Source organism: Miniopterus schreibersii (assembly GCF_964146895.1).
Source record: "Miniopterus schreibersii genome assembly, chromosome: 1".
Lineage (NCBI taxonomy): Eukaryota > Metazoa > Chordata > Mammalia > Chiroptera > Miniopteridae > Miniopterus > Miniopterus schreibersii.
The window spans coordinates 157,002,521-157,030,480 of NC_138101.1; the positions used below are offsets into that span (position 1 = coordinate 157,002,521).

General features: G+C 35.1%; 1 protein-coding gene across 4 annotated transcripts; it reads right to left on the reverse strand.

Annotated features, from left to right (window-relative positions):
• On the reverse strand, nucleotides 1-27,526 carry BNIP2 (BCL2 interacting protein 2). 4 transcript variants are annotated; one of them, XM_081135361.1, is made up of 11 exons: nucleotides 27,276-27,526; nucleotides 17,592-17,698; nucleotides 16,701-16,768; nucleotides 16,095-16,271; nucleotides 14,245-14,421; nucleotides 10,973-11,075; nucleotides 10,030-10,161; nucleotides 8,795-8,881; nucleotides 8,577-8,675; nucleotides 7,132-7,167; nucleotides 1-4,646 (listed from the first exon to the last, which is right to left on the reverse strand). In XM_081135361.1, the coding sequence occupies exons 2-11, from the start codon at nucleotides 17,639-17,641 to the stop codon at nucleotides 4,595-4,597; spliced, it is 981 nt and encodes a 326-aa protein (XP_080991487.1). In that variant the 5' UTR covers nucleotides 17,642-17,698; nucleotides 27,276-27,526; the 3' UTR covers nucleotides 1-4,594. The 4 variants fall into 4 exon arrangements, with proteins under 4 accessions (XP_080991487.1, XP_080991488.1, XP_080991489.1 ...); XM_081135362.1 differs by lacking the exon at nucleotides 7,132-7,167 and having other exon boundaries at nucleotides 4,311-4,646; XM_081135363.1 differs by lacking the exon at nucleotides 10,030-10,161 and having other exon boundaries at nucleotides 4,311-4,646; nucleotides 27,276-27,461.
• Between the last annotated feature and the right edge of the window lie 434 nt (nucleotides 27,527-27,960).

Here is a 27,960-nt window from a genome sequence, read left to right on the forward strand (position 1 = left end):
AAACTTTCCAATTAATTTATTTAAATTCATTAATGTTGCAAAAATACGATGTGCAACAGATCAGGACACAAGTCACTGTATTCCTAACAATTCAAAGGAAAATAAAATATTACATCTCCTTAGTAAATCAAGACCAACCCTAATATTTCTTACAGGGACCACATAAACATCTTGCACACACAGTCATCAGAACTGAATTTCTCAAACACTCTAAAATGAAAGCACTAAGCTATGCAACATCATCTGAATAGTAGTAAAATGATCACAGTACATTAATTTTGTTTAAATTGCAATGTGAACCAATGGTTAGAAAAATATTTGAATTTTTGAAATATTTATCAAAGTGTGTTAGTATTGAACACTCTGAATTGTGTTCTATTTGAATGATGCCCCAAGGCCTGTGCAAGTCAGTGGCCCTAAACACCACCAATATTTACTAGCTAGGTGTATGTAAATAAACTGTTTAAGGAGCATAACTTTAGAAAGTCCATATACAAAAAGTGTAGTGGAGTAGCTAATTTATGTTTTCCAAGTTCCTCCTTAGCCACCCTAAACATAGAAACAAAAATTTAAAATGCAAACATCTTAACTTCTTGTAGAATGCCTTATAAGAGAATAAGGCAGCTATCTGAAGCAAACAGCTTAATTCTTTAATTTGAAAGCATTAAACTTTGATTTTCATCTGGTGTTTGATCTATTAAGTGCTTTATGTGAACTTTTGGTAGTATTTTTTAAGTAGTTCTCAAAACATAAGAAATTAAGAAGATATATAGAGTTACAACAAAGTAACAGTTCTGTTCAAATTTTAGTGTCACTCCTTACTATTCAACACATTACCTTATTTTCAATTACCATTTAGAACTTCAAAGGAAAGTTACATTACAGGGACTTGCCATTGGTCTGACTTTAATTCATTCAGAATCCTGGGACAGGAACAGGGGAGTTACAGGCTCCCTAGGTAATTCTGTACTTAGAACATTGAGTAGATAATCTACTTCCCTAACCTACTGATTTTCCTATGCAAGTTTTAAATTCTTGACTCTCCCAGCAGCTTAAATTACACAATTCCTGTTCCCTATGACATGATAAACTCTAAAAGAATAGTTGGTCTAACTTGTAAGTACAGTTATTCCTCTACCTACCCCATCCTTCTGAGATTTGTAATCCATTTCTCAAAAATCTAAATATGATGGGAAAAATATAGGCATGAAAACAAAACAGAATGGTAGCAATCTCTATTTTCAGCCTTTCCCCTGCTCCCTTTTGATTGAGCAATGTTAGCAATTTTCCACATGTAACATAGGAAAAGGAAAGATGAAGCTACTTGTAACGTTTTATACAACCTTACCAACCTGATCAGGAAACTGGCCTGTTCTATCAGATATATCCTAATGCTAATTTATCTATCAACTGAAGAAATCTAAAAAGCCACTTCCTGCATTAAATGAAACTTTCAAATTCCCTGAGCACTCACATAAAAACAGCCAAATAGTAACACTATACAGTTATTTACAAAGTCTCTATAAAAAAATCAGATCCCTTACTTTTAAAAATTTTGGAATTGCAGTTGAAGAAATTCTAGCTACCAAAATATATCTGTCAATCAGCAAATTTCAGTATTCAGTGCAGTTACTAAATAGTGATGTCTATTTTGGAAAACTTCATTTATATTTACCAACCATGTAATATGAAAAATAACCCAACTCCTAAACTTTAATTTGTGCACTATAATGCTGACCCTCTGTTCAAACTTACTTCTATATGAAGGGATAAAGCAGAAGAAAATACGAATTCTCATTACAGGTATTATCAGCCTTCTCCTCCTTCACATACTCTGTGAGTTGCCTGCAGGTTTTCCTGCTAGACACAAGAAATGGTACCAACAGCTGCCATACACAGTACTTCCTGTAACGGATACAGTCAGTGGCATCTTAGTAACAGCTAACTCTTTACCCCTTTATAGTTTTCTTCCTCCTACTTCCTTTTTCTGTTATCTTCTTTTCCAACTACCAGCGGGGCCCTACTTAGAATCATATTTCTTTATTACCCATCCCCCCTGAGTTAAAGACTATTAAGCTTAAACTATGGGGTCAATATAACATCTTTCCTTGGTGGTACTTAGGAATATAACCAAGTAGAACACAAATTACTTTACATGAGAAACTGTTGACTAAAAAGAGGTACTCAGAGCCCAAGTATAACAAAAAAAGTGAAAGATGCATCAAGTTAAACCAGTTAAGTTAGATCCATGACCCCAACATAAAGGTAAAATAATACAAATATATGTATTTGACCTCAATCAGCAGTGGAAAACTGAAATTGAAATGATATGGGGGAAATGTCAACATAGCTACAAATTACAAATAACAAATTTAATAAACACTTTCCTTCTAACCTACATAAGTCTTATAATTATGAAACATTTATTATGGGGCATGTCCCTATACCAGATTCCATTCAAGTGTAGGTTAGAGCAGGTATCCTTTGAATCTAGTGATTCACAGCACATCCCTTTTGTTATATTCCAGTGTTATCACTGTTCCCTCTGAATTTTAATGTTCTAATAGAATACAGGCTAATCCTACTTTTAAAAAATATTTTTAAAAATGCACCATTTTTGTAACAAGTTGTTTCTGTAGTTTGGAACAATGCTTGCAAAAGGAAAAGTCAATAAACATAATAAAATGTTGAAACTGAACTGGGTACTTGATGTGGAGGAAAACCACCCATTTAATAAAGCTCAGCCCATTCTGAGCCAGATGAAGACTTATAGATAAAATGCTACTTAAAGCACTCTACAATTATAGACTCTAATCACAATTAAATTCAATATTATCCTTTATTCATAATTGTTATATGGTGAAGTCAGAAGGAATGCCTAAATTATTGTTAGTTTGTGTTTTCAGTACAAAGTGTTTCTAACATTTGAGCAAGCAATAATGGTTTTGATTTTATTCATTATAATGACATTAGTTCACAATCTGCCTACAGCTGCTGGATCCAAGTCAAGCCAGGAGGCAGCTGAGGAGCATCTCATCCTGGGAATCCTCCAGCATCTCCCATAATTGGACTTAAGTTAGATGCCAAGTTTATGACTGAAGAGGATAGACAGTAAAGAATAATTCTTTTTTGTAATAGGAACTTGATACTAAAAGTAGAAATGGTAAAAACCACATGTCTTCAGTCTAGGATAGAATAAATCTTAGAAGCTTAGCTCTCATCCACTTCAATTACGCTACTCCAGGACACTCTTTTGTAAATTACCTTATAAGAAGAGCAGGAGTGTGGTATGAGCCTCAAATTAGGAGGGTGCTAAGTTTACTAAATGTATATGAGTCACACAAGTATATGACACAATATTAGACCAATCAGTTCTTTTAGGGTGATTCTGTGGGTAAATTTAGTTCTGTTTGGAAGCAAGAGTCCAGGTACTTGCCAAATTAAACAAGGAGTTTATATGCTATATCAAATGTATCATCCAAAACAGTATAATACAATGATGCTCTAAGATTTAGAAAATAGCTTAATCTACAGTACTGTCAACATGATTCAATAGGAAATGTGAAAACACACAATATCTGACTAGGTCAAACACCTACCAAGTTCCAATAACTGATAAGGAAGTATTTTCGTAAAGTGCCCAAATTGAGAGCAGTTAAAAAAGCAGCTCCTGTTTTCTACAGAAAAGTAGTGACAGTAAAGAACTCATCACGTTCTCCGAACAGTACACTGCACTCACACAAATTCAGGAGCATGATACCATGGACACAGCTTATTTCACATTAGTGAACAAATCTAAGATTTTTATAAAGGTCTAACTTTTGGCCAGGAGATAAAATGTCCCGTATATACATATATGTACAAACCTCAATTCTCAGCCTCTTAAATCCTCTAGTTCTATAACTGGCTTTTAAAGTTGTCTTTAAGTGTAAAAAGGAAAAAGTGTGCAGTACACTTGTATTTGTGCTTCTGAATTAAGGAACAATATATATTATGTAATTAAAAAAGCTTAGGTCGGCACTAATCTACTTAGATTATACATATGACCTTTGGGTATTCATGACAACCAGTTTAACCGTCTCTCACCTTATGAGCCACTTCGTTTTTTAAGTTACCCAGGAAATGTAGTTAACCATTTACAAAACACAAAAATTCTAACATGCACTTCAAATATCATGGTCTTATTTATCTGCATATTCTTCCATAAGACAGGTATACATTAAAAAATATTGCTCAAAACATAAAAATATATATTATTTCTTTCCTTTACCAATTAGGCATATAAATATTTTACTGAAGAAGACGCATCATTCAATAAACAAATGCAAAAACCACTTTATATAAAGTGAGGTTCTCTGCTTTTAGCAATATAAAATGATTACAATATCATTAGCTAGTAAAGAGCTAAATTCAAGAGATTTGCAAAACAATACAGCAGTGAACAGTCCCTTATACAAAAGTCCATTGAGAAAAAGTCAAGTCAACTTTGTAACAGGTTACATAAAAATCAGGGCCAATAAATGCATTATAAATGCAAAAAAGAGCACTGCTTCATCAGCACATTCTTCAGTCTTGTTTGGACTAGATGCCAAACTTACTGTTCACTTTTTGGTTCATCTTGTTTTCCATTAAGCTCTTGATCAACTCTGTTTAATGAAAAACAAATATAGATAATAAAACACTAGCAAGTGAATAATTTCCTTCTTAAAAATAATGACTACATTTAGCATAGAATATTATTGTTAAAAACAAAGCTTTGCCAAGAAGCAGACACAGTAAAAAGGTTACAAAACATTTTCCCAACAAGGAAAGATAATTTTTAAAGTCAAGAGAACACTGACAAGAAATTTAACTTGTTTCTTTAAAAATTATAAAGTACTTATGTACAAATGCACATAAACTTTATTAAAAGTTCAGATTACTGAACTTTACTGAACATTACATACTGAACAACATTACATACTGAAATGTTGAATTGTAGCATAGCTGGGGGCAGGGAGATAAGAGAATGGAAAAAACCTTTCAAAAATGATTTTGTTAAGTGATATATTAAAATGCCACTACAGTCATGCGCCAGGTAACAATTTTAGTCAATGATGGACGGCATATACGACTAAGGTCCCATAGATTATAATGGAACTAAAAATTCCTACCACCTAATGACACTGTAACGTCATAGCACACACAATACAAGACAGTAATGTACAAGTCCTTCGCATTTACTCACGACTCACTCACTGACTCGCCAGTCCTGCAAGCTCTGTTCATGGTTAACTGTCCTATACAAATGTCCAAATATGATGATTTATCTTTTACACCGTATTTTTACTGTACCTTTTCTGTTTAGATAAACATTTACCATTGTGTTACAATTGCCTTTAGTAGGTACAGTGTCAGTACAGCTACATGCGATACAGGTTTATAGCCTAGGAGCAATAGGCTATATCATATAGCCTAAGTGTGTAGTAGGCTGACCATCTAGGTTTGTGAAAGTACACTCTTAGGATGTTCACACAATGACAAAATAGCCTAATGACACATTTCTTAGAACAAATCCCCATTGTTAAGTGACGCATGACTGTATTTCAAGACTCAGTTTTGTACGTGCTTCTCATCAGTACTCATTCATCACAGAGATTTCACTTTAAGTAAGCTCTCCCACATGTAGCCTGTTAACTTTTGGTTTCAAAAATATGCCCCTCTATTTTTAAAATTTGAATGTTATCATTTTCAAGCTAACATGAATTTATTAATATTTTAAGGCTAAACCTTGTACAAAAACTAAGAAGTGCCTGAAAGGTATACATAATGATTCTATTAAGGTTAAACAAAATTAAAAAAAGAGAAAAAAAACACAACAAGATAAAATAGTAGTGGTAGGTTTCAAACAATACATTTAAAGAGAGTACAGTTCTGCTTTTTTTTCTGATGCCTAAATCACTTAATAGATAATGAAATACTAAGAACTTTGTAAAAAGGCACAATACAGATTTCATCAATAAAGGCAATTCACTTTGAAATCCATGAAGCAGCTGGCTTCAAAATATTCTACAACTACAGATTGTATTTTTAATTTCAGCCACTTGTCTGGCAAATGCACACCAATGCCTAGAAAGGAATGAGAAATTAGCAAGATCTAAAAATCACTGCCCATATCTCTGTTAAATTATTTGATAAACTGTAAAGTGTCATATAGAAATGTGAAGCTATTATTCTATCACATGGTCAACTGAATTCTTGCTCATTAACAGAGACAAAATATGTCCAAAGTTAAAAATGTTTCAGTTCCAGTTACTTAAAATTGGTTCCTTAGAATAGTCAAAATAACTACATATAAATCTCTCACCTTAACTCTTAAGAAACACTGTATTAAACTGTATTGCTAATTTAATTGTCCATATTTTAAAAGTCCATTAACAAGTTAGATCCAAATCCTATACTTTTTAAAATTACTATATAAAATGTAACTGTTTTATACCCTTGCCTTTTATCTTCTATGCCAAGGTATTAATAGATAATAGTTTGTTATGCTCAAAGCAGAAGTATTCAAAATTAAATTTAAGATGGAAAGCAGAGTGTTTAACTACTAAATGGTACATTGAACTTTTAGGTATTTTATCACATGTAGAAATTTGACTGGTTAGCAGGCCATTTAAGCATACAAGGAAATCAATGTTGGTTAGCCAAAGAATATGTGCATTTTAAATATAATCATTAACCCCAGAGAAATAAAATAATTTCTTTAAAAAGTGCACGAATATTTCAAAAGCACAAGTTACAGATTAAAAAAATATGGTAAAAATGATAAAGTATTAAAAATCACTGATTTTTCAAATTGCATTCTTAGTAATTTCTCTGGTTTCACCATCAGTACTTATACCAAAAAGGAGGGAGGACGGGCTGTGGCCTTTAATTCCCAAATAGTATTATATATGGTGTTAAAACAGAGTGAATCCAAGCCACAGTCAGCATCAGGAACTTTGGATTCACTCTGCATTGGATTCTGGGGTATATTTATATTTACAAATGCTATTATCTTTGTCTATAAGCTAACCAACCAATACGGAAGAGTTAGTCTGTGCAATGCAAATGGACTAGTCTAGATGCAACCCAGTCAAGGTGTGCATATACCTTTTTTGTTTCTTTTTTAACTTTTCTTCTTCATACCTTGGTAGGGAAGAGTTATTTCAGTAAATACATGTTATAATGATAAACAAAAAATAAAAAAAGGTACTGAAAATAAAATTAAGTTTGTAGGCAAAACCAAAAATATTTAATACAGGAATATAAAAAATCAAAACTGACTTAAGAAATCTAGCTTTGACACATTCAATAGACTAAAACCTCAGATTAACAGAACAAAGAAACTTTTTCTACATTATAGCACCATGATACTCAAGTATTTATGTTAAAAACCTCTACCAAGCTCTTTTAAAAGTTAGATAAAAGTGAATTTGTTAAACAGAATAAATTCCAGTCACTGGAAAGTATTAAGGCTATGCTGATCTAAATAATATTTTATTTCTTTAGTAATAATAGTCAATGTCAAAATGAGCTTTTACTCAAATTAGGAGAGCAGCACATCCAAGTTTGGAGAATGTTCTTTAGCACTGACAAATCAAGAAATCACCTCTTAGCATGTAACCAGTCTTTACAAACATAAATGAATCACAACCAGAAAGAATTCTTCCTATTTTTTTCAACCAACAGGCTGAAGAAAATGGTGACTTATGGGGAAGGTGTTGGAAAATGTCTTCTTCCTTTTTTGTTAATCCTTACCCAAGGATATTTCTTCCATTAATTTTTAGAGAGAGTGGAAGGGAGGAGAGATAGAGAGACAGAGATAGAGATAAAGAGAGAGAAAGAGAGACAGATAGATGATAGATACATAGATAGATAAACATCGATGTGAGAGAGACACGTCAATTGGTTGCCTCCCAAATCTTCCCTGAACAGGGCTGGGGATGGAACCTGCAACCCAGGTACATGCCCTTGACTGGGAACCAAACCCGAGGCTACCCATACTGATGTTTCCTTTTTTGAGTATAATTACTTATTGAATGCCTACTTTCCCTACTATATTGTAAGCTCTGGGAAGGACAGGGATGGAGCCAGCCTTATCCAACACATATTCTCTACAGCTGGTACACAGTGGGTACACAATAAATATTTATGAAATTAAAGGGTAATAAAGCATTTTTTGTTTTCAATGCATTTGAAATTTTGTGCAAACCCAAGTCTTAAAAACACTGGTTTAATCCACCCAGTGAACATCCTGATTAAAACCTGAGAGAGAAACGAGATGAGAAAGCGGCCCAGAGAAAGTCATAGGTGCTCCTATACAACAGCCATTAACCACAAGTGTCTAGACTGAGGGCTTGTGGGCCAACACTCTAACCACTTAGGCACAATGGCCAGAGCTGGCTTCTTCTGTTACTTTGTTACAAAAACAAGAGAAGCTACAAAATATTTAGAATATAGGAAGTGAGAAAAAAATGAGTATTAAAAAAATATTTACCTCTTGCACATCAAAATATAAAGATCCAATACAATTAAAGAAATAAAACAAAACATACTGTTTTATGCATTCTGGTATGCCAACATATTCCATGGGGACAAGTTCCGCTAGTTCTGCCAAATTAAAGACGTATCTAATTTTTTGGCTGAATTTTGAGCTATGGAAGAAAATAAAAATAATTACTTCAATATTTCTGACCAACAGAACTGACAAGAAATTCATACAAGGAGTTTGTGTTCTGCTTTTTAAAAAAGTTAATGGCATTCAGAAAATTACCTAATAAACGGTCTTGTAACAGCCAAAAGTGTTCTGATAAACCAAGAGGGATGTACGATGATTAGAGATTTTAGGTTTTTCCGTAGCCTGGAGTTAATAAAGAAGGAAAAATTTAAAAAGCTTTATAAATTCTAATGCTAGAAGTTAAGACACCAATAGGTATATGAAGGTTTATAGAAAAATTAATTGAAAATCCCTCATCCAAGAGTTCTCATTTAGATGTGATATTCTTTCACACATAAGAAATGCACTCTAGAATTTTGATGGTCCCTCCTAGTGCTATGAAATAAACTACTTCATTTGGCTAAATTTATGTATAACCTGTTGTTAAATGTGTCCTAGCATACATGCACTTGTCCTCAGGATTCTCCCACCCAAGGGTAGAGGCTAATACTGAATACAGAAGTAAACTGTTTACATTTTCAGGAATAGGGGGAAACTGGTACTAATTTCTTCAACACCACGAAGGGCACTGTACAAGCACAAAGTTGAGAATGGAGATGACCAAAGTAACAGGCAGCATAAACTAGACCTTGTATGTTCTTACAAAGTCTGAAATTTTTATTAAAAATTAAAGGCATTATTATTCTAGGCAACTTAAAATGACCAAATAACTTTTATCACACACATTTCACACTTAAATAAAGTGACCATTAAGGATCTTTTTTTAAATCACAAGAACTAGCAAATGTCATGGTTAAGTATGAAGAAAAGCCTATTCATGGGTCTGAGTTGATTAAACTAGTTTGAATTAGCTATGGTCAAATCAAACCAATCAGAGGATCAAAGTTCCTTCCATCAGCATGGATGACTAACTTCCAATAGAATACACTTCTAGAGCTCATTCCAAAGAAAAATTACAGCTAAATAAGCACTTTAACATAAAATATGCTAACACTATAAATTAGGCAAAACTCAGAATGTAATGAAATAGAAAATGTACCAAGTTCTCCATCCTTTCCCCAAATGTAAATTACTGGAAAATGTTCAATGTGGTATAAATAAAGAGAAATAAAGAGCTTTTATATGTCTGTTTTAAGGAATTAAAGTTATTCTTTATGAAACAGATTAAAATTAATTTCCTTCACAACATTCTAAAATAGAAACTTTCTATGAAATTAATAAATGTAATTTAGGAAGTGTATACATGGTGCCTTTAACTGGCAACAGAAAATGATCTAATAAGGCCATTATAAAAATTATTTGGACTAGCTTTCAACTTGTATTTATAGTACCTCCTATCAATTTGCTGATAGCATTTCCTGAGCCATCCCAGACTGGGCATTTTTCTTCGAGTCGTTGCACCATTTAAATAAACTATCATGTAGTTTTCTGCTACTAATAGCTCCAAAGTGCCAATAACATACCTGCAAAAAGAATTTAAAGCCTTAAATAATAGTTTTGCAGAGCCAAACTAGGTTATCCAAATTATAGTTCTCTTCCCTCCCCTTCAATGACAGCAAAAACAATTAAAATTTTAACACTGTATTAGCTGATATAATGGTTATTTTAAAAAGTTATTATCACCTATTTATTTACTTATTTAAAAAATTAATTATATTTATTGAGGTAACATTGGTTATCTTTTAGAAATACATATTGAAATGTTTATAGATGAAATGACATGATGTCTGGGATTTGCTTCAAAATTATACAGTAGGGGAAGTATAAATTGTGGGAGTGAAATATAAACTGATAATTGTGGAATTGGGTGATTGGTACACAAAGATTCAATATACTGCTTTCTACCTTTGTATATGTTTTAAATTTTCTACAACAAAGTTTTAAAAAACTGCACTAATTTGAGAAATAGAATGACTTTGTGGAAATACAACAGAATTGAGTCAGCTTAGTTACCTTTGGCTTTTCGGGGATAAATGTAATTTAGCCATATAATTTTGAAATAAAAAAGTCACTTCTTTATACTCAATGTGTCCTCAAATGTAAAATAGAGAAGCTGGAACAGATAATCTGAAATATTCCTTCCAGTTTTAAAATAACAGGTTTTTTTCTGTCAAGTTGGAAAGCAAATAGTTTCATAATGCCAAAGAATAAGAACTTAAAAAGAACTAGAACTGGTATATTTATAATTTTTACCCAGCTAAACTTCACTTCCTTAAATTGGACATCTAATTAACTCAGAATTCTGTCTAAACATTTTTGTGAAGATATACATACTTAAAGAGATTGTCCATCAGGTATCTATAGTTAGGTTGACCACTTTCAGGCATAAAACAGACAGCAAACACAACAATGGCATTTAATCCATCCCCATAATATCCTGAAAAGAAACCAAAGATAAAATCACCAGCATGATTTTACTCTGAAGATTTTGCAGAGGACATCTGTATGGTTGTTTGAGTACAGTGGTTTACCTTCCACAAATTTCTGGATCTAAAGTTTTTTTGGTTTTTTTTTTTTTAGATCTTTAAATTACCTCTTGTCAAAAAGACAATAAAATTTGAAGAGGAAAGGATGGGCATAAATACCAGAAACCCACTTAAACCAGCATAATCAGAAAGCCAGACTTATTGTAACAAGTAGACAAATACAGTGATATAATCCAAGCAGACACAACACAACAACATTAGCAATAAAACATTCTTATGCAACTTACTTAGGTTAAAGTGTTTTTAAAGTGTCTTTTAAAAAAATATATGTTTTTATTGATTTCAGAGAGAGACAGAAACATCAATTGGTTGCCTCTTGCAAGCCCCCTACTGGGATCGAGCCCGCAACCAGGGCATGTGCCCTGACTAGGAATCAAACTAGTGACCTCCTGGTACACCAGACGATGCTCACCAACTGAGCCACACCAGCTGGGCTAAAGTGGGTGCTTCTAAAAAAATGAGTTGCGTTCAACACTGCCTAGCATTTTGTAGATTTTAGGGTATTAATACCTAAGAAAAGATCACATCTGACATAATTCTAAGAAATACAGCACTAAAATGTATATATTTTTTATTGTAATCTCTAGATATTAAGCTATAACCAATCACAAATATTTTTGCTTTAACTCTCATTTCTATTGTTTAAAGTATGCACTGAAAAGGTTTGAACATTTCAAATACATTAGAATCTTAAGTATCTTTTTAAAAATCTTTATTGTTGAAAGTATTACAGATGTCCCCCTTTTCCCCCATTGACCTCTTCCACCCCGCATTCACCCCCTGCCCCAGGCCTTCACCACACTATTGTCTGTGTCCACGGGTTATATATATATATGCATATAAATTCTTTGGTTAATCTTTCCCCAGCCTCCCATCTTCATCCCCCCAACTATCTTTCTTAATCCTGTAGTAACAAAACATATTGTGATGAATTCAGTAGGATACAATGGCCCTAATATTTCCTGTATGAAAAATAACGTATTACTTCCGAAAAATATTGTATTTCAGCCATGAGCTAGGTCTCATGACCTGCTTCCTACAAACTAGCTGAATTAATGCATCGGTGGACTTCCTGATCCAGATTATCCTGGTGTTGTTGTTTTTATCTGAATAAGATTAAATTAGGCAGAATAATGTAACTGAAAATATTCAAGTGATTTGCTCTCAGATGAATGAGGACTATAGAATTAAGCAGGGGGTGCATTTGGCAGAGAGTAAACTAAGTGGAAATAATTCTACGTGAAAAAAACCTATGTGGCTCCCTGCCTGCACTAGGAGGATGGATTTCAGGTAACATGACATGCTCTACGGAGTGAGTTCCATTTTGGCTAGCACTAACATTCTGGCAGTATTTACACAATGCTGAGGTAAACTTCTATATACAGCACAGTCAGACTGATGGATGTTCTGTCTTCATAGCTTTACCTATTTGACTTGTAAATTTCTTAAGGGAAGGAACAAAGCCTTATATTTTTGTATATCCCACAAATATACCAAGTAGGTACTTCATAAAAATGTGAAATGAACTGGTTCTCTACTTTGTGGTAAAGATAAATGATTTGTTCAGGGTTGTATGGTAAATTAAGAGTTGTAGTTTAGCCCAGGCGTCATGTTTAGTGTTTAAGCATTGACCTAGGATCCAAGAAGTCATGGTTTGATTCCTGGTCAGGGCACATGCCCAGGTTTTGGGCTCGATCCCCAGTAGGGGGCATGCAGGAGGCAGCCGATCAATGTTTCTCTCTCATCGATGTTTCTATCTCTCTATCCCTCTCCTTTCCTCTCTCTCTAAAAATCAATTAAAAGAAAAAGTCATAAGTTTAAAAAGCCAGGTTTTACTTATATCCACAAAAGACTGTATAAGAATGTTCATGGCAGTTTTAATCATAATAGCTCAAACTGGGAACAAAAGAATGGATAAGCAAACTGTGGTTTACCCATGCAATGGAAAACCACTCAGCAGTAATAAGAAATAAACTATGGATGCATGCAACTACATGGATGAATCTTGAAACATTATGCTGAGCAAAAGAAGTAGACCAAAGAGTGTACACCATGTGACTCCAGTTACATGAAATTCTAGAACAGGCACAACTAATCATGGGGATAGATATTAGAACAGTGGTTAGGATCATGGAGAGGTAATCCTTGGGAGGGAGTATTAGAGAACTTTCTGGGACAATGAAAATGTTCTATATGTCTGGGGGTGTAAGCTATGTGGGTATATATGGTTATATGGGTAGTTGTCAAAACTCATTAAACTGTACACTAAAGATTAGAACATTTGTAAGTGAAATAAAATAAGTCAGACAGAATAAAGACAAATATATCACTTATATGTGGAATCTAAAAAAGCTGATTTCACAGAAGCAGAGAATAGAATGGTGGTTTTTAGGGGCTGGGGGAAAAGGAGAGATGTGTGAAATAGTACAACCTTCCAATTAGAAGATGATCAGTTTCTGAGGAGCTAATGTACCGCATGGTGACAAGAGTTAATAATTCTGTATTATGTATTTGAAAGTTGCTGAGAAAGATTTTAAATGCTCTTACTGCAAAAAACAAGTGGTAATTATGTGATCTGATGCAGGTGCTAGCTAAGGCTAGTGGTAATCACTTTATAATATACAAGTGTGTCATATCAACATGCTGCACACCTTAAACTTATAATACAATGTTATATGTCAATTATATCTCAATAAAGCTGGTGAAAAAATAAATTTGCATATGCTACAAAAAACCGATTAGAATATTTCATTGCATGTAAGTTATAAATGGGTAAAAAGGGGAGGAAGTCTCAGTTTTGGGAGCAATGTCAAGGGAAAGAGTAGGAGGAAGAGTTTTCACTGCATACAGTTAAGCCTCTTGAACTTACTATGTGCATGTATTAATGATTTTTAAATGCTAGTTTTATTCTTTTACTTCAAACCTGTTATTTTCTAAAATGACATGATAAATGTTTATTATAATTTCAAAATTGTGTAATATCTCAAGGGAGAGTTTCTTTAAGCATTTAGGTTTCTGATATTGCATTAAAAAATCTGAACAATCTTTGGAAGCTCTTACCTCCATGACTGATAACTTTTTTATAGGGTTCAATGGCCTTCATATCAACCCTGTGGTCCTGTTCTCCGATTCTGAACATACGCCAGCGTCGTCCATCTTCCTTTTCCTCTTCTGCTGTGTATTCGGAAATTGAACCTTTCCTAATAACTTCAGTAGTTTTGGGTTTTGGAAGATCATCTGTCAAAATAAAAGGTTTTTGAATCCCAAATTGTTATTTATACCACAAAATAAAATTACATGTTAACCACTCTGCTATCTAATTAGAATGTTTGGAGAATTTTTCATTATACTTTCTGTGGAATTTTAAATATTTCTTCCATAACAGAAAGAAAGGCTTGTTCTTAATATGAAGTCATTTTATGATTCTAGAAATCATGGTTCTTTAACTTTTTTTGTATTGCCTAATTCAGAAGGCACCTAATTACAGTACAAGGTATGTCCATAAGTTCAGAAAAGATAATTCATATAGCCATCAAAAATCTTAGTACACAGTGCCTTTCCAAATACTGTTTATAACAAGACTGTCCTTGACAGGTGTCAACACTACAGGTTACTTCATTATTTGGAAGCCAAATCATTTCTTGTTGTTATTGAGCAATAAATTATTCCCCAAACATTATGATACCAGTAGAAAGTGGCTAACTAGTCAATGATTATTTCTCATTTGATCAGTTTTTTAAGCAGAAATTTACTGATAATATTCTGAAGTATACATGCAAAAGTATATTTTAAATTGGTATTGGCTAAAGCATAAGCACCAATGATTAGGTGTAATTTATAGTTCAAGATTGCATTTTAGCTGATTATTAGTGATATGATTTTCAAAATTTTAGTATCAGAGTCTCCTTACCAAAAGATGGGGGGAGGGGAAACCTACTGCATGTTAGTTGTATGTTTCCAAGATAAAGCAGTTAACGGAAAATATCCTTCCAGGAAATGACTAGAGCAGCATTAAAGAAAGAAGAGACAAAACACATAGGCAGAAACTATTTCAGTATTTTTATAAAATATTGCTTCTTACTGGACTGCTTATTGAACCAGTAAACAGGGAAGAAGAAAGGAACAAAAAGTACAGCACATCAAGGATCTTACCCTTCACTGCAGATAATATACTTAGTGCTAAACACTGCTTTGAAGTAAAAATCATTTTAAAGATGGAACATATATATACATATATATAAATTATTAACAATATAAAGACACTGTAGCCAACAATTATCTAATTAAAGAAAGCTTGCAAAGCAAAACACATGCAAATTCCTTTGGATTCCAAATAACAAATGATGAGGAATATAAAGTTGGGGCTAGAGTACACATTAATTCAAGCTGGTTGTTTACAAAGTGCAGCACTATCAGCAAACCTATTTTAAAAAATCACCCTCAAAAAACTCCCTTTAGAACTCCCTCTCTGTAAACCCTTAACTACTTTTACCACATCTCCTAAATTATATGTCTCTTCAAAGCGCTTTTTAAGCTGATCAACTGAACATAAGAATATGCCATAATTACCAAGCAATATTTTGAGAGTAACCAGGAAAAAACATAAATTTACAGCACTGGGCAATTAAGGAAAAAAAAAAGCCACCTGCGCAATCTACTATAAATAGTTTGAAAGCCATGAGAATATCCAGTGTTAGCAGAATTTCATATCTTAGGGGAAAAAAATATGAACTTTATATAGAATTAACAACATAACAAAATCCCTTGATCATTAGTTTTAACTGGTTTCATGATCAAGTTTTAAGTTTTTCCAATTATCACACTATGAGAATGCCATTACAAAAACATTTATGTATAATAAAGTCAAACATTCATTAATAAAAGTCAGATAAAAACAATGAAACACTTACCTTCCCACTCAAATTCATTACTGTTCTCTGATGGTGTATCTAAGCCATCTAAGTCAATCTCCCCACTTTCATCCAAATCATCTGACAACACAGAGCCATCACTAGGATCGAGGGTCAGGCTAATGTCTGGAGCCATCAGTTTCTTTCTTACTTTATTTCCATTAACTTCTAATGAGCCTGGAATGAGTAAACCAAGTGAAAGATGTATTAGAAGAAATGTTTAAATGTCCACCACTTCATCCTTAGGAAAAATAACATTAATTAAACACAATCCCAAAGCACTAATTCACAACTTTGTATTCTGATCACTGTTGCTTCTGCATCATGGCAAGGTGATGTATCCCAGAAAGGATATATCTTTTTAAATAGAGGCAGATCTCAGAGTCACTTCTTACTACTAAAAATGATCTACTCTCATCCCTTTAGAGTAGAAATTTCCAGAAATCCCCAAGTATTCCAAAAACTCTTTCCTTAACATTCAACTTATTCTTTGGCTCCCTATGATAAAACAAACACTGAGTATATTTTCTTCCTTGACAAAGAAATGTGTTCAAAAATAGCACAAAGTCTATCATTTTATTGAAACTAAAAGTGTCAAGTTCTTACCAGGCTGGCTCTCTGGTCCAGTTACAGCTAATATATCTGCTTCAATACTATCATCTTCTGGTAAAGGTCTAGAAGACACAGAAACACTTTTTAACCAAGAAATTAAAAAAAATATTTTGAAGTTCAAAGTTCTATTAAAAATAGCTTATAAAAACAATTATGTACGAAACTGATTTTACAAACCATTTTTAAAGAAAGTATTTCAGACTGTCGGAGCTGACTTACATACTGATATAAGTAACACATAAAAGTAGATATAAATTCCTTATGTAACTGCCCTTAAATACAACTATAAAACAAATATAAAAATTATAAACTGACAAAACAAATATACTTCAAATGCGTGAATTTAACGTGACATATAATGTATGATGAAGATAAATCATTCCTCACAATGGGAATATGGTAAGGACAGCTACAATTCTTTAGAGTATTAGCATTTTCATATTACTATTATCATCATGTACTATGGCAGTGACTCAGTATTCCCACCTGACCCTTGCAACTGCTAAGGTACGTTACTGCGCACTGCATAGTTTTTTGACCATGATGGCATGGAAACATCATTTGTATGTAAGGTCTGCAAACCATCATGCTGTATGTCTTAAACTTAGAGTGATGTATGTGAATTATTTCTCAATAAAACTGGAAATAAAAATAAGGTCTGCCTTTGTTCTTTTTTAATCAACCCTACTGGTGCCAATACAACTGTAACTACAAATGCAAATCTGTTACGGTAGCTTGCCAGAATATCTAGGAAATCCTTGTTTATTTATTTAATAAGTTTTTTCTGAAAATAAAAGAAAATTAAGCCCCATATTCACTTAATAGGTGACATAACAATAAAGAAATTTTATTCTAAATTTGTTTTCATTTAGAAGTATTGCTCACATTGGAAAATCTTCATCTTGCCATTCTTCCTTAAGTTCTACACCTTCCATCCTCAACTTGGACTCAATGTCAACTGCAAACTCCTGATAATCCAGAGAGCCAATGTCCTGTGAAAAGAGAAAAATTTATAGCAACTTATTTTTCACTTTACTTTTTATCGGCTGAAACGGTACAATAATCTTATACTTTAGCTCATACCTCTAGTTCTTAGCTCAATGGTCTGGTCATGAAATCAATTATTTGGTTGCAACTACCATTTAAAAAGAAATTGGAAGAGAAAATAGAGCATATATATATTATATATAGAGAGGGAGAGTGCGCGCGCGCACACACACACACACACACAGACTTATTTTAGTTGCAAAAATGCACGTGTTTTAGGTTGTGATTTAAAATGGGGGGAGGGCACGCTGGATGGTGTCCTCAGTGGTTAGAGCACTGTCCCTTGAACTGAAGGGTCACGGGTTCCTTTCCTGGTCAAGGGCACAAGCCTGGGTTGCAGGTTCAGTCTCCAGCCTGTTGGGGTGTGTGCAGGAGGCAACCAATCAAAGCGTCTCTCTCACATTGATGTCCCAGTCTGTCTGTCTGTCTCCCTCCTCCCTTCCACTCTTTCTAAAAAAAATCAATGGAAAAAATATCCATGGGTGAGAACAAAAAAAGCAAGGAGGCACAAGAAATAGAAGTGAGTAAATATGTTCTCTACTCTAGACCCATAAATTTTCTGTCTTCTGGATAGCAGTTGATTCCAGAAATTGAACACTAGTAAACAGCATTTATACTCTCAAGACTCAGCAGAGCCAAGTGGTGTGCTGTCATTTATATTTCCTTTTCTATAGTTTCAATACCACAATTCCTGAGCCACCTAAAGAACTGAAAGCAACTGTGCAGTAAATGCATTATGGGGCATTTTGATTTGCTTCATATCTATACCACGCTTCTCTCATATATAGTTCAGCTAAGTCTTCACATACTGAACTTAGTGAATGCTTTTGTTCATGCAATTACCTGTTTTAACTTAGGCCATATATTTTAGTTTTAGTTTTTCCAAGGAAGAATATGGGTTCCAATATACTCATTTTACAAAGTGAGGAACTTAGAGATTGTTTTGGTTGCTGGAATAAGAAATAGAGGTTTAAATATATTATTTAAGAAGTCATGAAGATCAACTAGTTAACAGTGTGACAAAAATTGCGAAAACTTTAGGGGGCAAGAAGTATAAATGAGTATTTAGTTCACTTACATTAGAGTAAGTCAATAGATTTCTAACTCTTTCTAAATTATTTTTTAAAACCACATGTGAATAACTCTTAAAAATACTTATTAAGTAAAACAAATGGTGCAAGCCATTCACAGTCATTTAAACTAATCTTCTAAAATAAAGATGTGGTCATGTTTTATGGTTGCGTTATCTGTCATTACAATACCCAAAAGATGCACAAGGCTGTGCAGAAAAAGCATCATGTTCTAGACCAACAACAAAATTACACTGGAAATTTTCTTTCTTTTTTAAAAAAATATATCTTTATTGATTTCAGAGAGGAAGGGAGAGGGAGAGAGAGAGAGAGAGACACTAATGAGAGTCACTGATTGGCTGTCTTCTGCATGCTCCTGACTGGGGATCGAGTCCACAACCCGGGCATATGCCCTGACACGGAATCGAACCTCGATCTCCTGGATCCTAGGTTGATGCTCAATTGCTGAGGCACGCCCGGCTGGGCTGGAAATTTTCTTAAGTGTTAGAGTTTACACGATGAAGTATATTCATATTTCTGCCAAGACCGGGAGTCTCTCTTCCCAGTTTGAATTCCAATTTATGCTCAAGGGAAGGCTTCAAACGTGTTCTAAAGGTTTACATTTTTGAGGACCCAACTGTTAATATGGAAAAATGATAAATGCTGTCTTTACCTCACCAACATATTCACTTTGAAAAGTTAATTTATATATAGGAGTAAGGAATTTTTAATTCTCTGGGAAAATTGTGAGCCAGGGAGTTTTGAGAAATTAATGAAAAACACACTTAAAATACAGTAATTTTGATGTATGTACTTCACAGTTTCTGTTTCTAATACATAGCCTACACTTTAAAGTAATTAACATACATCTTCAATGATCACAGGTTGTTTTCTAATAGCAACTCTTCCTCTTTGTAGAGAGGAAAATAAACAAAAAAGGGATACCTCTTTACATTAGCAACCTCTTCCACTTAAAATACAGCACTAGTAAAAACAAACAAACAAACCAAACACCCCAAAATTATGGCCAAAAGCCCAAGTACTCAACTTATTACTCTAGAACAGGGTCGGGAAACATTTTTCGGCTAAGGTCCATTTGGATATTTATAACATCATTCGCGGGCCATACAAAATTATCAACTTAAAAATTAGCTATGAAAAAAGCTCCTAGATTTATTGAGTTTCGAGTCCTGCCTGTGATTGCCTTGGCAGGCAAATGATTTCGAGGGTCGTATATGGCCCTCGGACTGGACATTCCTCACCCCGGCTCTAGAGTTCTACTCAAGTGAGATGAAAACATTCTATTACTAAAGGTTGAAAATTGATAGTCTCTTTCAAATTTTTAATTCACTATACTTCTCAATGTTTTCTTTTAAAATTTTTATTGAATTTAGTTGATACTCACTCTGAAGTGAACTAACACATTTCCCTAAATTCAATAATCAGAAAGCTATTATTTTGTCTCACTTTTTTACTGGGTGTTGGGAAAATATCAGGATGCATCTGAATTTCAGTTTTCTATCCCACATACGAATGAAATCACATGGTTCTCAACTTTTTCTAATTGACTTATTTTGCTCAGCATAATATTCTCAAGGTCCATTCGTGTTGTCGCAAATGGTAGCATTTCATCTTTTCTTATGGCTGAGTAGTATTCCATAGTATAAATGTACCTTGTCTTCTTTATCCAATCCTCTATTGAAGGAAACTTTGGTTGTCTCCATGTCTTGGCCATTGTGAATAATGCTGCAATGAACATAGGAGTTCATATACCTTTGTGAATAAATGTTTTTGAATTGATGGCCAGAAGAGAAATTGCTGGATCATATGGTAACTCTATTATTAATTTCTTGAGGACCCGTCATACTCCTTTCCACAGTGGCTGTACCAGTTTACATTCCCACCAGCAGTGATGAGGGCACCTTTTTCTCTACAACCTAACACTTGCTATTACCTGTCTTGTTGATAGCAGCCATTCCAACAGGTGTGAAGTAGTATCTCATTGTAGTTTTGATTTGCATTTCCTTAATAGCTATGAAATTGAAAATCTTTTCATGTATCTGTTGGCCATTTGTATGTCTTCTTGGGAGAAGTGCTTGTTCAGGTCCTCTGCCCATTTTTTAATTGGACTGTTTGTTTGGTGTTGAGCTGTATGAGTTTTTTATATATTTTGGATATTAAACCTTTGCTGGAGCCATTGTTTGCAAATATCCTCTCCCATTTTATTGGTTGCCTTTTGTTTTATGTTAGTTTCTTTTGCTGTGCAGAAGCTTTCTAGTTTGATATAGTCCCATTCATTTATTTTTGTTTTTACTTCCCTTGTCTTTGGGGTCAAATTCATAAAATGCTCTCTACAATCAAGGTCCGTAAGTTTAGTACTTATGTTTTCTTTTATGTAATTTATTGTTTCAGATCTTATATTTAGGTCTTTGATCCATTTTGAATTAATTTTTGTACATGGGGACAAACTGTAATCTAGTTTGATTCTTTTGCATGTGGCTTTCCAATTTTCCCAGCATCATTTATTGAAGAGGCTTTCTTTTTTCACTGTGTGTTTTTGGTTCCTTTGTCAAAAATTATTTGCCCATATACTTGTGGTTTTATTTTTGGGCTCTCAATTCTGTTCCATTGGTCTGAATCTTTTTCTGCCAGTACCATGCTGTTTTGATTACTGTCATTTTGTAGTATAATTTGAAGTCTGGCGGTGTGATACCTCAAGCTTTGTTCTTTTTTCTCAGGACTGCTTTGGTTATTTGAGGTATTTTGTGGTTCCATAGAAGTCTGATTTTTTTTTTTTCTATTTCTTTAAAAATGACATTGGGATTTTGATGGGGATTGCATTAAATCTGTATACTGCTTTGGGTAATATGGTCATTTTAACTATGTTGATTCTTCCAATCCATAAACATGGAAGGTCTTTCCATTTCAATGTGTCTTTTTCAATCTCTTTTAATAACATGTTGTAGTTTTCAGTATATACATCTTTCACATTCTTTGTTAAGTTTATTCCTAGGTATTTTATTATTTTGTTGCAATTGCCAAAGGATTTTTTTTTTCCATTTTTCCCCCTGAAGTTTCATTGTTAGTATATAGTAAAACAGTGGATTTTTGTACATTGATTTTGTATCCTGCAACTTTACTGTATTTATATATTGTTTCTAATAGTTTTTCGGTGGAATCTTTAACGTTTTCTATATAGAGTCATGTCATCTGCAAAAAGTGATGGTTTTACTACTTCATTCCCAATTTGGATGCCTTTTATTTCTTTCTCTTGCCTGATTGCTCTGGCTAGGACTTCCAGAACTATGTTGAATAAGAGTGGTGAGAGTGGGCATCCTTGTCTTACTCCCAATTTTAGAGGAAAAGCTTTCAGTTTTTCACCACTGAGTATGATATTAGCTGAGGATTTGTCATATATGGCCTTTACTATGTTGAGGTACTTTCCTTCTATACTCATTTTATTGTGTGTTTTAATTATAAATGGATGCTGTATTTTATCAAATGCCTTTTCTGCATATATTGATAAAATCATACAATTTTCATCTTTTGTTTTGTTAATGTGGTGTATTACATTTCGATTTGTGTAGGTTGAGCCATCCTTGCACCCCTGAAATGAACCCCAAATGATTGTGACGTATTATTTTTTTAATATATTGTTGTATATACAAACAGTACTTTGTTTAGGATTTTTGCAACTGTATTTACAAGATATATCAGTTTGTAGCTTTCTTTTTTTTGTGTTATGCTTGCCAGGTTTTGGTATCAGGGTATGTTGGCCCCATAAAATGTGTTAGGAAGTATTGCCTCTTCTTCAGTTTTTTGGAAGAGTCTGAGAAGGATAGGTTTTAAATCTTCTTTGAATGTTTGGTAGAATTCACTAGTGTAGCCATCTGGTCCTGGAATTTCATTTTTTGGGTTTTTGATGGTGGTTTCAATTTCCTCACTGTTTATCTGTCTATTTAGATTTTCCAATTCTTCATGATTCAGTCTAGGAAGGTTGTATATTTCTAGGAACTTATCCGCTTCTTATAGGTTATTGAATTTAGTGGCATATAGTCTTTCATAGTATTCTAGTAGGATCCTTTGTGTATCTGTGATGTTTTATTTTTCTTATTAAGCTATATACAGGCTTCCTATTATGTTTTATCCCTCAAAAAGTATAATGAAAATATTTGGAGCAATCTACATACATACAACATCAATTTCTGTTGGTAAAATTATTCCTTGTTTGTAAGAGAAAATATATAGAAATTCTAGAAGACAAACCATGTCTTTTATCTACCTTTTATCCCTTGAACAAGGGTATCAATTGAAAAAGACCTTCTAAATGCAGAGAGCCTGAGTACTTCAGCTCTCTTGGCCAATTCACTTTTTACTTTAATATCATATTGAATTATGTAATGTTAATAAACCACAGCGCAGAAACATGGATATTTAGTTAAATAGAACCTAGGAGAGATAAAGATAGATTCACTCTTAAACATTTCATCATGAACTTTAGGAGGAAAAGTACACTAGGTAGATAAAAACAGTTGAAACAACTGAGAGAGTACTGTTCTTAGAAGCACTTTATCAGCAGCTCTAAAAACAGGAAACAAACAAGAAAGGAACAATATAAGCACAACCACTTTGAAGGAAACCAGGATATTGCTGACTTACAAGTTAGCCATGGCTGCTTCCCATTTTTTGTTCATAGACTTTGTAAATTAGAATGAGGTGAAAAAAGGAATGAGGAAATAACACTTTAAGATACTATTTGTTAAAACAACCCAATGCAACAGGAATAAGGTGATTTCTCAACAGACTTATGGTAGTTGTGGCACATCATTACTTATGCCAGTTAGGAGTGAAGGTCACAGAGATAAATTCAAAACAGTCATTCACCTTAGTGAGCTTAAAAATAAAGGAGATAATGGATTTCCTCCTGACACAACTTCACAACCAAGAAGGGGATTTCCCCATGCAGCTTAGCAATATAAGCAAAAATTAAGTATTAAGATCATACTTAGAATGGTCTGAATTATAATTTTACATGGTAACTTTAATATTATGCAGCTTAACACTGCTTCTGGAATAGGTGCTAGTAACCACATCTATGCTGAAATCAATTACAGTTGGCAAGGGAAATGGCCAGGCAAGCTTTTCACTTCCTCATTTAAATGAAAGGGATGCAACTTAAATATTTATGTTCACTTTTTCCTATGAGGTTGGCAATACTGTTAGCATTACAGGAAAATAATTTAGGCCATCCTATGTTTATAAAGATCACCAAGCACTTCTGGAAAAATCCTACATGCTTTCTTGTCATTGCTTCCTTGTGAGCAAGGTCACGTAGGTTTTTAAAGATGAAATGACACAATGTCACCTCACACCTGTAAGTGACTATTATCAAAAAGACAAGAGAGAACAAGTGATGGTGAGGATGTAGAGAAAAAGAACCCTTGTGCACTGTTGGTGAGAATGTAAATTGGCACAGCCACCATGGAAAACAGTATAAAGGTTCCTTAAAAAATTAAAAGTAGAACTACCATATGAATAGGCAATTGGCAATTCCACTTCTGGGTATTTATCCAAAGGAAACAAAATCACTATTTTGAAAAGATATATGCACTTCCATATTTATTGCAGCATTATTTATAACAGCCAAATATGGATACCACCTAAGTGCCCATCAATGGATGAATGCATAAAGAAAATGAGGTATGTGTACATGCATACACAGAAATATTATTCAGCCACAAAAAGGAAGATCTTGCCATTTGCAACAAAATGGATGGACCCTGAGGGCATAATGCTAAGTGAAATAACTCAGGCAGTGAAGGACAAATACTGCATGATCTCACTTAACATGTGGAATCTAAAAAGCAACACAAAAACAAAAGGTCAAAAATGAGCTCACAGATACAGAGAATAGATTGGTAGTTGCCAAAGGTGGAGGTAGGGGTGGGGATGGGGTGGTGGGAAAAATGAGTGAAGGGGGTCAAAAGGTACAAATTTCTAGTTATAAAATAAGTAAGTCCTGGGGATGTAATGTACAACATGGTAACTATAATTAATAATACTGTATTACATATTTGAAAGTTGCTAAAAGAGTAGATCTTAAAAGTTCTTATCACAGGATAAAGTTTTTGTCACTATGTGTGGTGATAGATATTAACTAGACTTAATTATGGTGATCATTTCACAATATATAGAAATACCATATCATGTTATACACCGGAAACTAATGTTTTATGTCAACTATATATACATTAAAACAAAGTATGAAATGAGATACTCTATCAGAAATGTTAACACACGCCCGGCTGGGTGTGGCTCAGCAGTTGAGCATCGGCCTAGGATTCAGGCTATCAGGGTTCGATTCCCGGTCAGGGCACATGCCCGGGTTGTGGGCTCGATCAATGACTCTCTCATCATTGATGTTTCTCTCTCTCTCTCTCCTTTCCTCTCTGTGAAATCAATAAAAATATATTTTAAAAAAGAAAAAAAGAAATGTTAACACAAAATTTAAGAAAAATCAAAATGGTGCTGACTTTTCTCAAAATTGTGAAAATAAAGCAAAGGATAACTATCCCACCTATAAAAGACACATTTATTAAATTACCAGTAAGCAGACCAGACTCGAGATACTGAGGCCTTTAAAATGATTAAAGTCTACCAACTAATCTCTAACACACTGTTGTAGTTACAAATATAATTTTGGGATATCACTATCATCATATTATACCAGTATTCTGCTTTATAGGATGTAAGCTTTACAAGACGTCTTTCAGTCCATTGCCAGTCAAGGTTAATTTATCAGATCTGGCTAAATATACTACTTCCTTTCTTAGATGCCTTCCTCACTGTTCTGCTACCAACATTACTCCTGATGGAATGAACAGAACTGCTTTCCCAAAGAGTGCTTTTCACATTAACTAGCTGCACATTCATCATTTCATACGTGGCAACCGATAATTTTTGAGGTATAAAACACGGGTGTTATTATCCTCATTTTATCTTATTTGTAAGGAAAAATAACACTATATCCTGGTTCCCAGGCATAGGCTGTTTCTACTACAGCAGTATCTCCAGTTCACCCTCAACTTTATACAGAATAAGCCTGTAATGCCATATTTAGTTACACTTAATACTTAGCTTCAAAGGGCTGGCAATGCCTAAGGACTACAACAATACCGATGTGTTTGCAGAGGTGGACCTGTAATACTTCCTGTCTAAGCCCTACAATATTAGGCTGCAATAGAGAAGATTATGAAGACTAAGAATTAGAGTTCAAAAAAAATGTAAAATGACAAGAAATTAGGAGTGTAAGATCATCAAGAAAACAGTCTGAGGGTAACTACATTGGGTAACTTACAATTTTGAGGAATCTTATTTACAAGTCGCAGAATTACAAAATCTCAGAGAAAGAATACATTTAATTTAAAAAAATTAAGCATTAGGAAAAATAGAGATCCTAATTTTAAAAGGTGAGGATGAAAAAAAGCAACACTAAAATGCCATCACACTCTTCAACTATGTGGAAGGAGCTATGACTACCTAGATCAAGGGTGGGGAACCTTTTTTCTGCTAAGGGCCATTTGGCTATTTATAACAACATTCCAAGGTCAGATAAAATTATCAACTTAAAAATTAGGCTGCTATATTTGGTCAAACATTTCATTAACTCACCCCTAATGTGATGGCTGGAACTACTTCTCGTTGGTGAGGTCTTGGCAGGGCCAGACCAAATGATTTCCCGGCCCTATACGGCCTGCGGGCCCCCCACCCCTGACCTATATGAACACGACAAAAGCTGGGCCCTCAAAGAGCTCCCGGGACAGACAAGGTAAGTTTCAAAGCAACGTAACAGAACCAACTTAAGTTTTTATTTAACATCAGCTGATCTAGATCTCTAGTGGCATCAGATGCACCCGGGAAACCGAACCCATTTTTGTCAGTTATTTAGGAAAAAGGTAGGGTCTGAACGCACGCAGGAACACAGCTTTTCACGCAGGAAGGTCTACGAGAGCCCCGATTACAACCGCCGCTTCCGTGTTTATTCTCCGAGGGTACGAGGCACATCAGAAGTCCAAGTTTCTTTGTTCTGCACCAGGACGGACGCTGGTCATAAACAGGAGACCAACGTGGCCCAGTCACCGCACCCAGACCCGGGTGCGTGCAGGGGGGGCCGAGAAGGGGCCAGTTTCCATCCGGAGCACAGCCACCATAAACGGAAAAGGGGGTGGAGGAGCAAGGATGGCAAATGCAAACAGGAGCAGAGCCAAGGGCGGGGACCTAAGATCCGGGAAGCGCCTCCGGGCAGGTTCTGTGGTGCCCCCCCCCCGAAAGAATAACCCTGTGGGCCTCCTGTCTTCGGCCCTCCGGGGCCACGCGCCCCTCAGACGCTCGCGCCCCCAGGCTTGCTCCCAGCCCAGACCCGCCGTGCCCAGCCTTCCCGGGCCGCACTCACCCCGGAGGAAGCCTTGGCCCCCTCGTCTTCTTCGCCCCTCCAGGCCGGCGACGTGGGGCTGACGGCCAGGTCGCAGAAGGTAGCGCCGAGCGGAGCCCACTCCCCTCGGACCGCAGTGGAGACCCAGGCCCAGTACCCGGGTCACAGAGGCAGCTGTAGCGGCAGCGGCGTAGCTGACCCGGATGCAGACAGCAGCACCGGCGGAAGTGACTACTTTCCGACTTTCTGCCGGCGCCGCACCCGGTGGAGGCGGCGGCGCGGGCGGGGGGCGTGGCGTTCTCTTGAAACCCCAGAGCCCCTCCCACCGCCCCGCCGCCGGCGCGGACTAACGCCTGCGCATGCGCCGCACGGCCGCCCTGGGCGCCTGCTGGACTGGCGGGTCCCGTTCGCACCTTCTTGGGGGCGCTTCTGAGGCTCGAGGCTCGTCCTCGCCCTGCGCTGGGACGCAGCCGAGCGTCTCAGAGCCATTTTTATATTCTCTGCGTTAGCATTATTGATCGCTACAGCTGTCCTGTGTATTATAAAATGGATGAAATAAGGGGAGGAAAAGTATCCGAGACCTCATTTTGGGGAACTAGACCTCAGAAGAATCCAGAGTTTGGTAAAATTCGAGGGTGAACAGCTTTACAACAGTAAATTCGCAAACTGTATATAGGAAGCGATCAATTTATTATTTTTTTACGTT

Excerpts from the sequence above, each read along its gene's own strand:
- BNIP2 (XM_081135361.1), bottom strand. The coding sequence starts at position 17,641 with ATGGAAGGTGTAGAACTTAAGGAAGAATGGCAAGATGAAGATTTTCCA. Across the intron at positions 10,162-10,972 it reads CTGATGGACAATCTCTTTAA|GTATGTTATTGGCACTTTGG; the intron begins GTATGTATATCT and ends TTCTTTTTGCAG. Across the intron at positions 7,168-8,576 it reads ATACCAGAATGCATAAAACA|GTATGAAGAAGAAAAGTTAA; the intron begins GTATGTTTTGTT and ends TTCCCTACCAAG.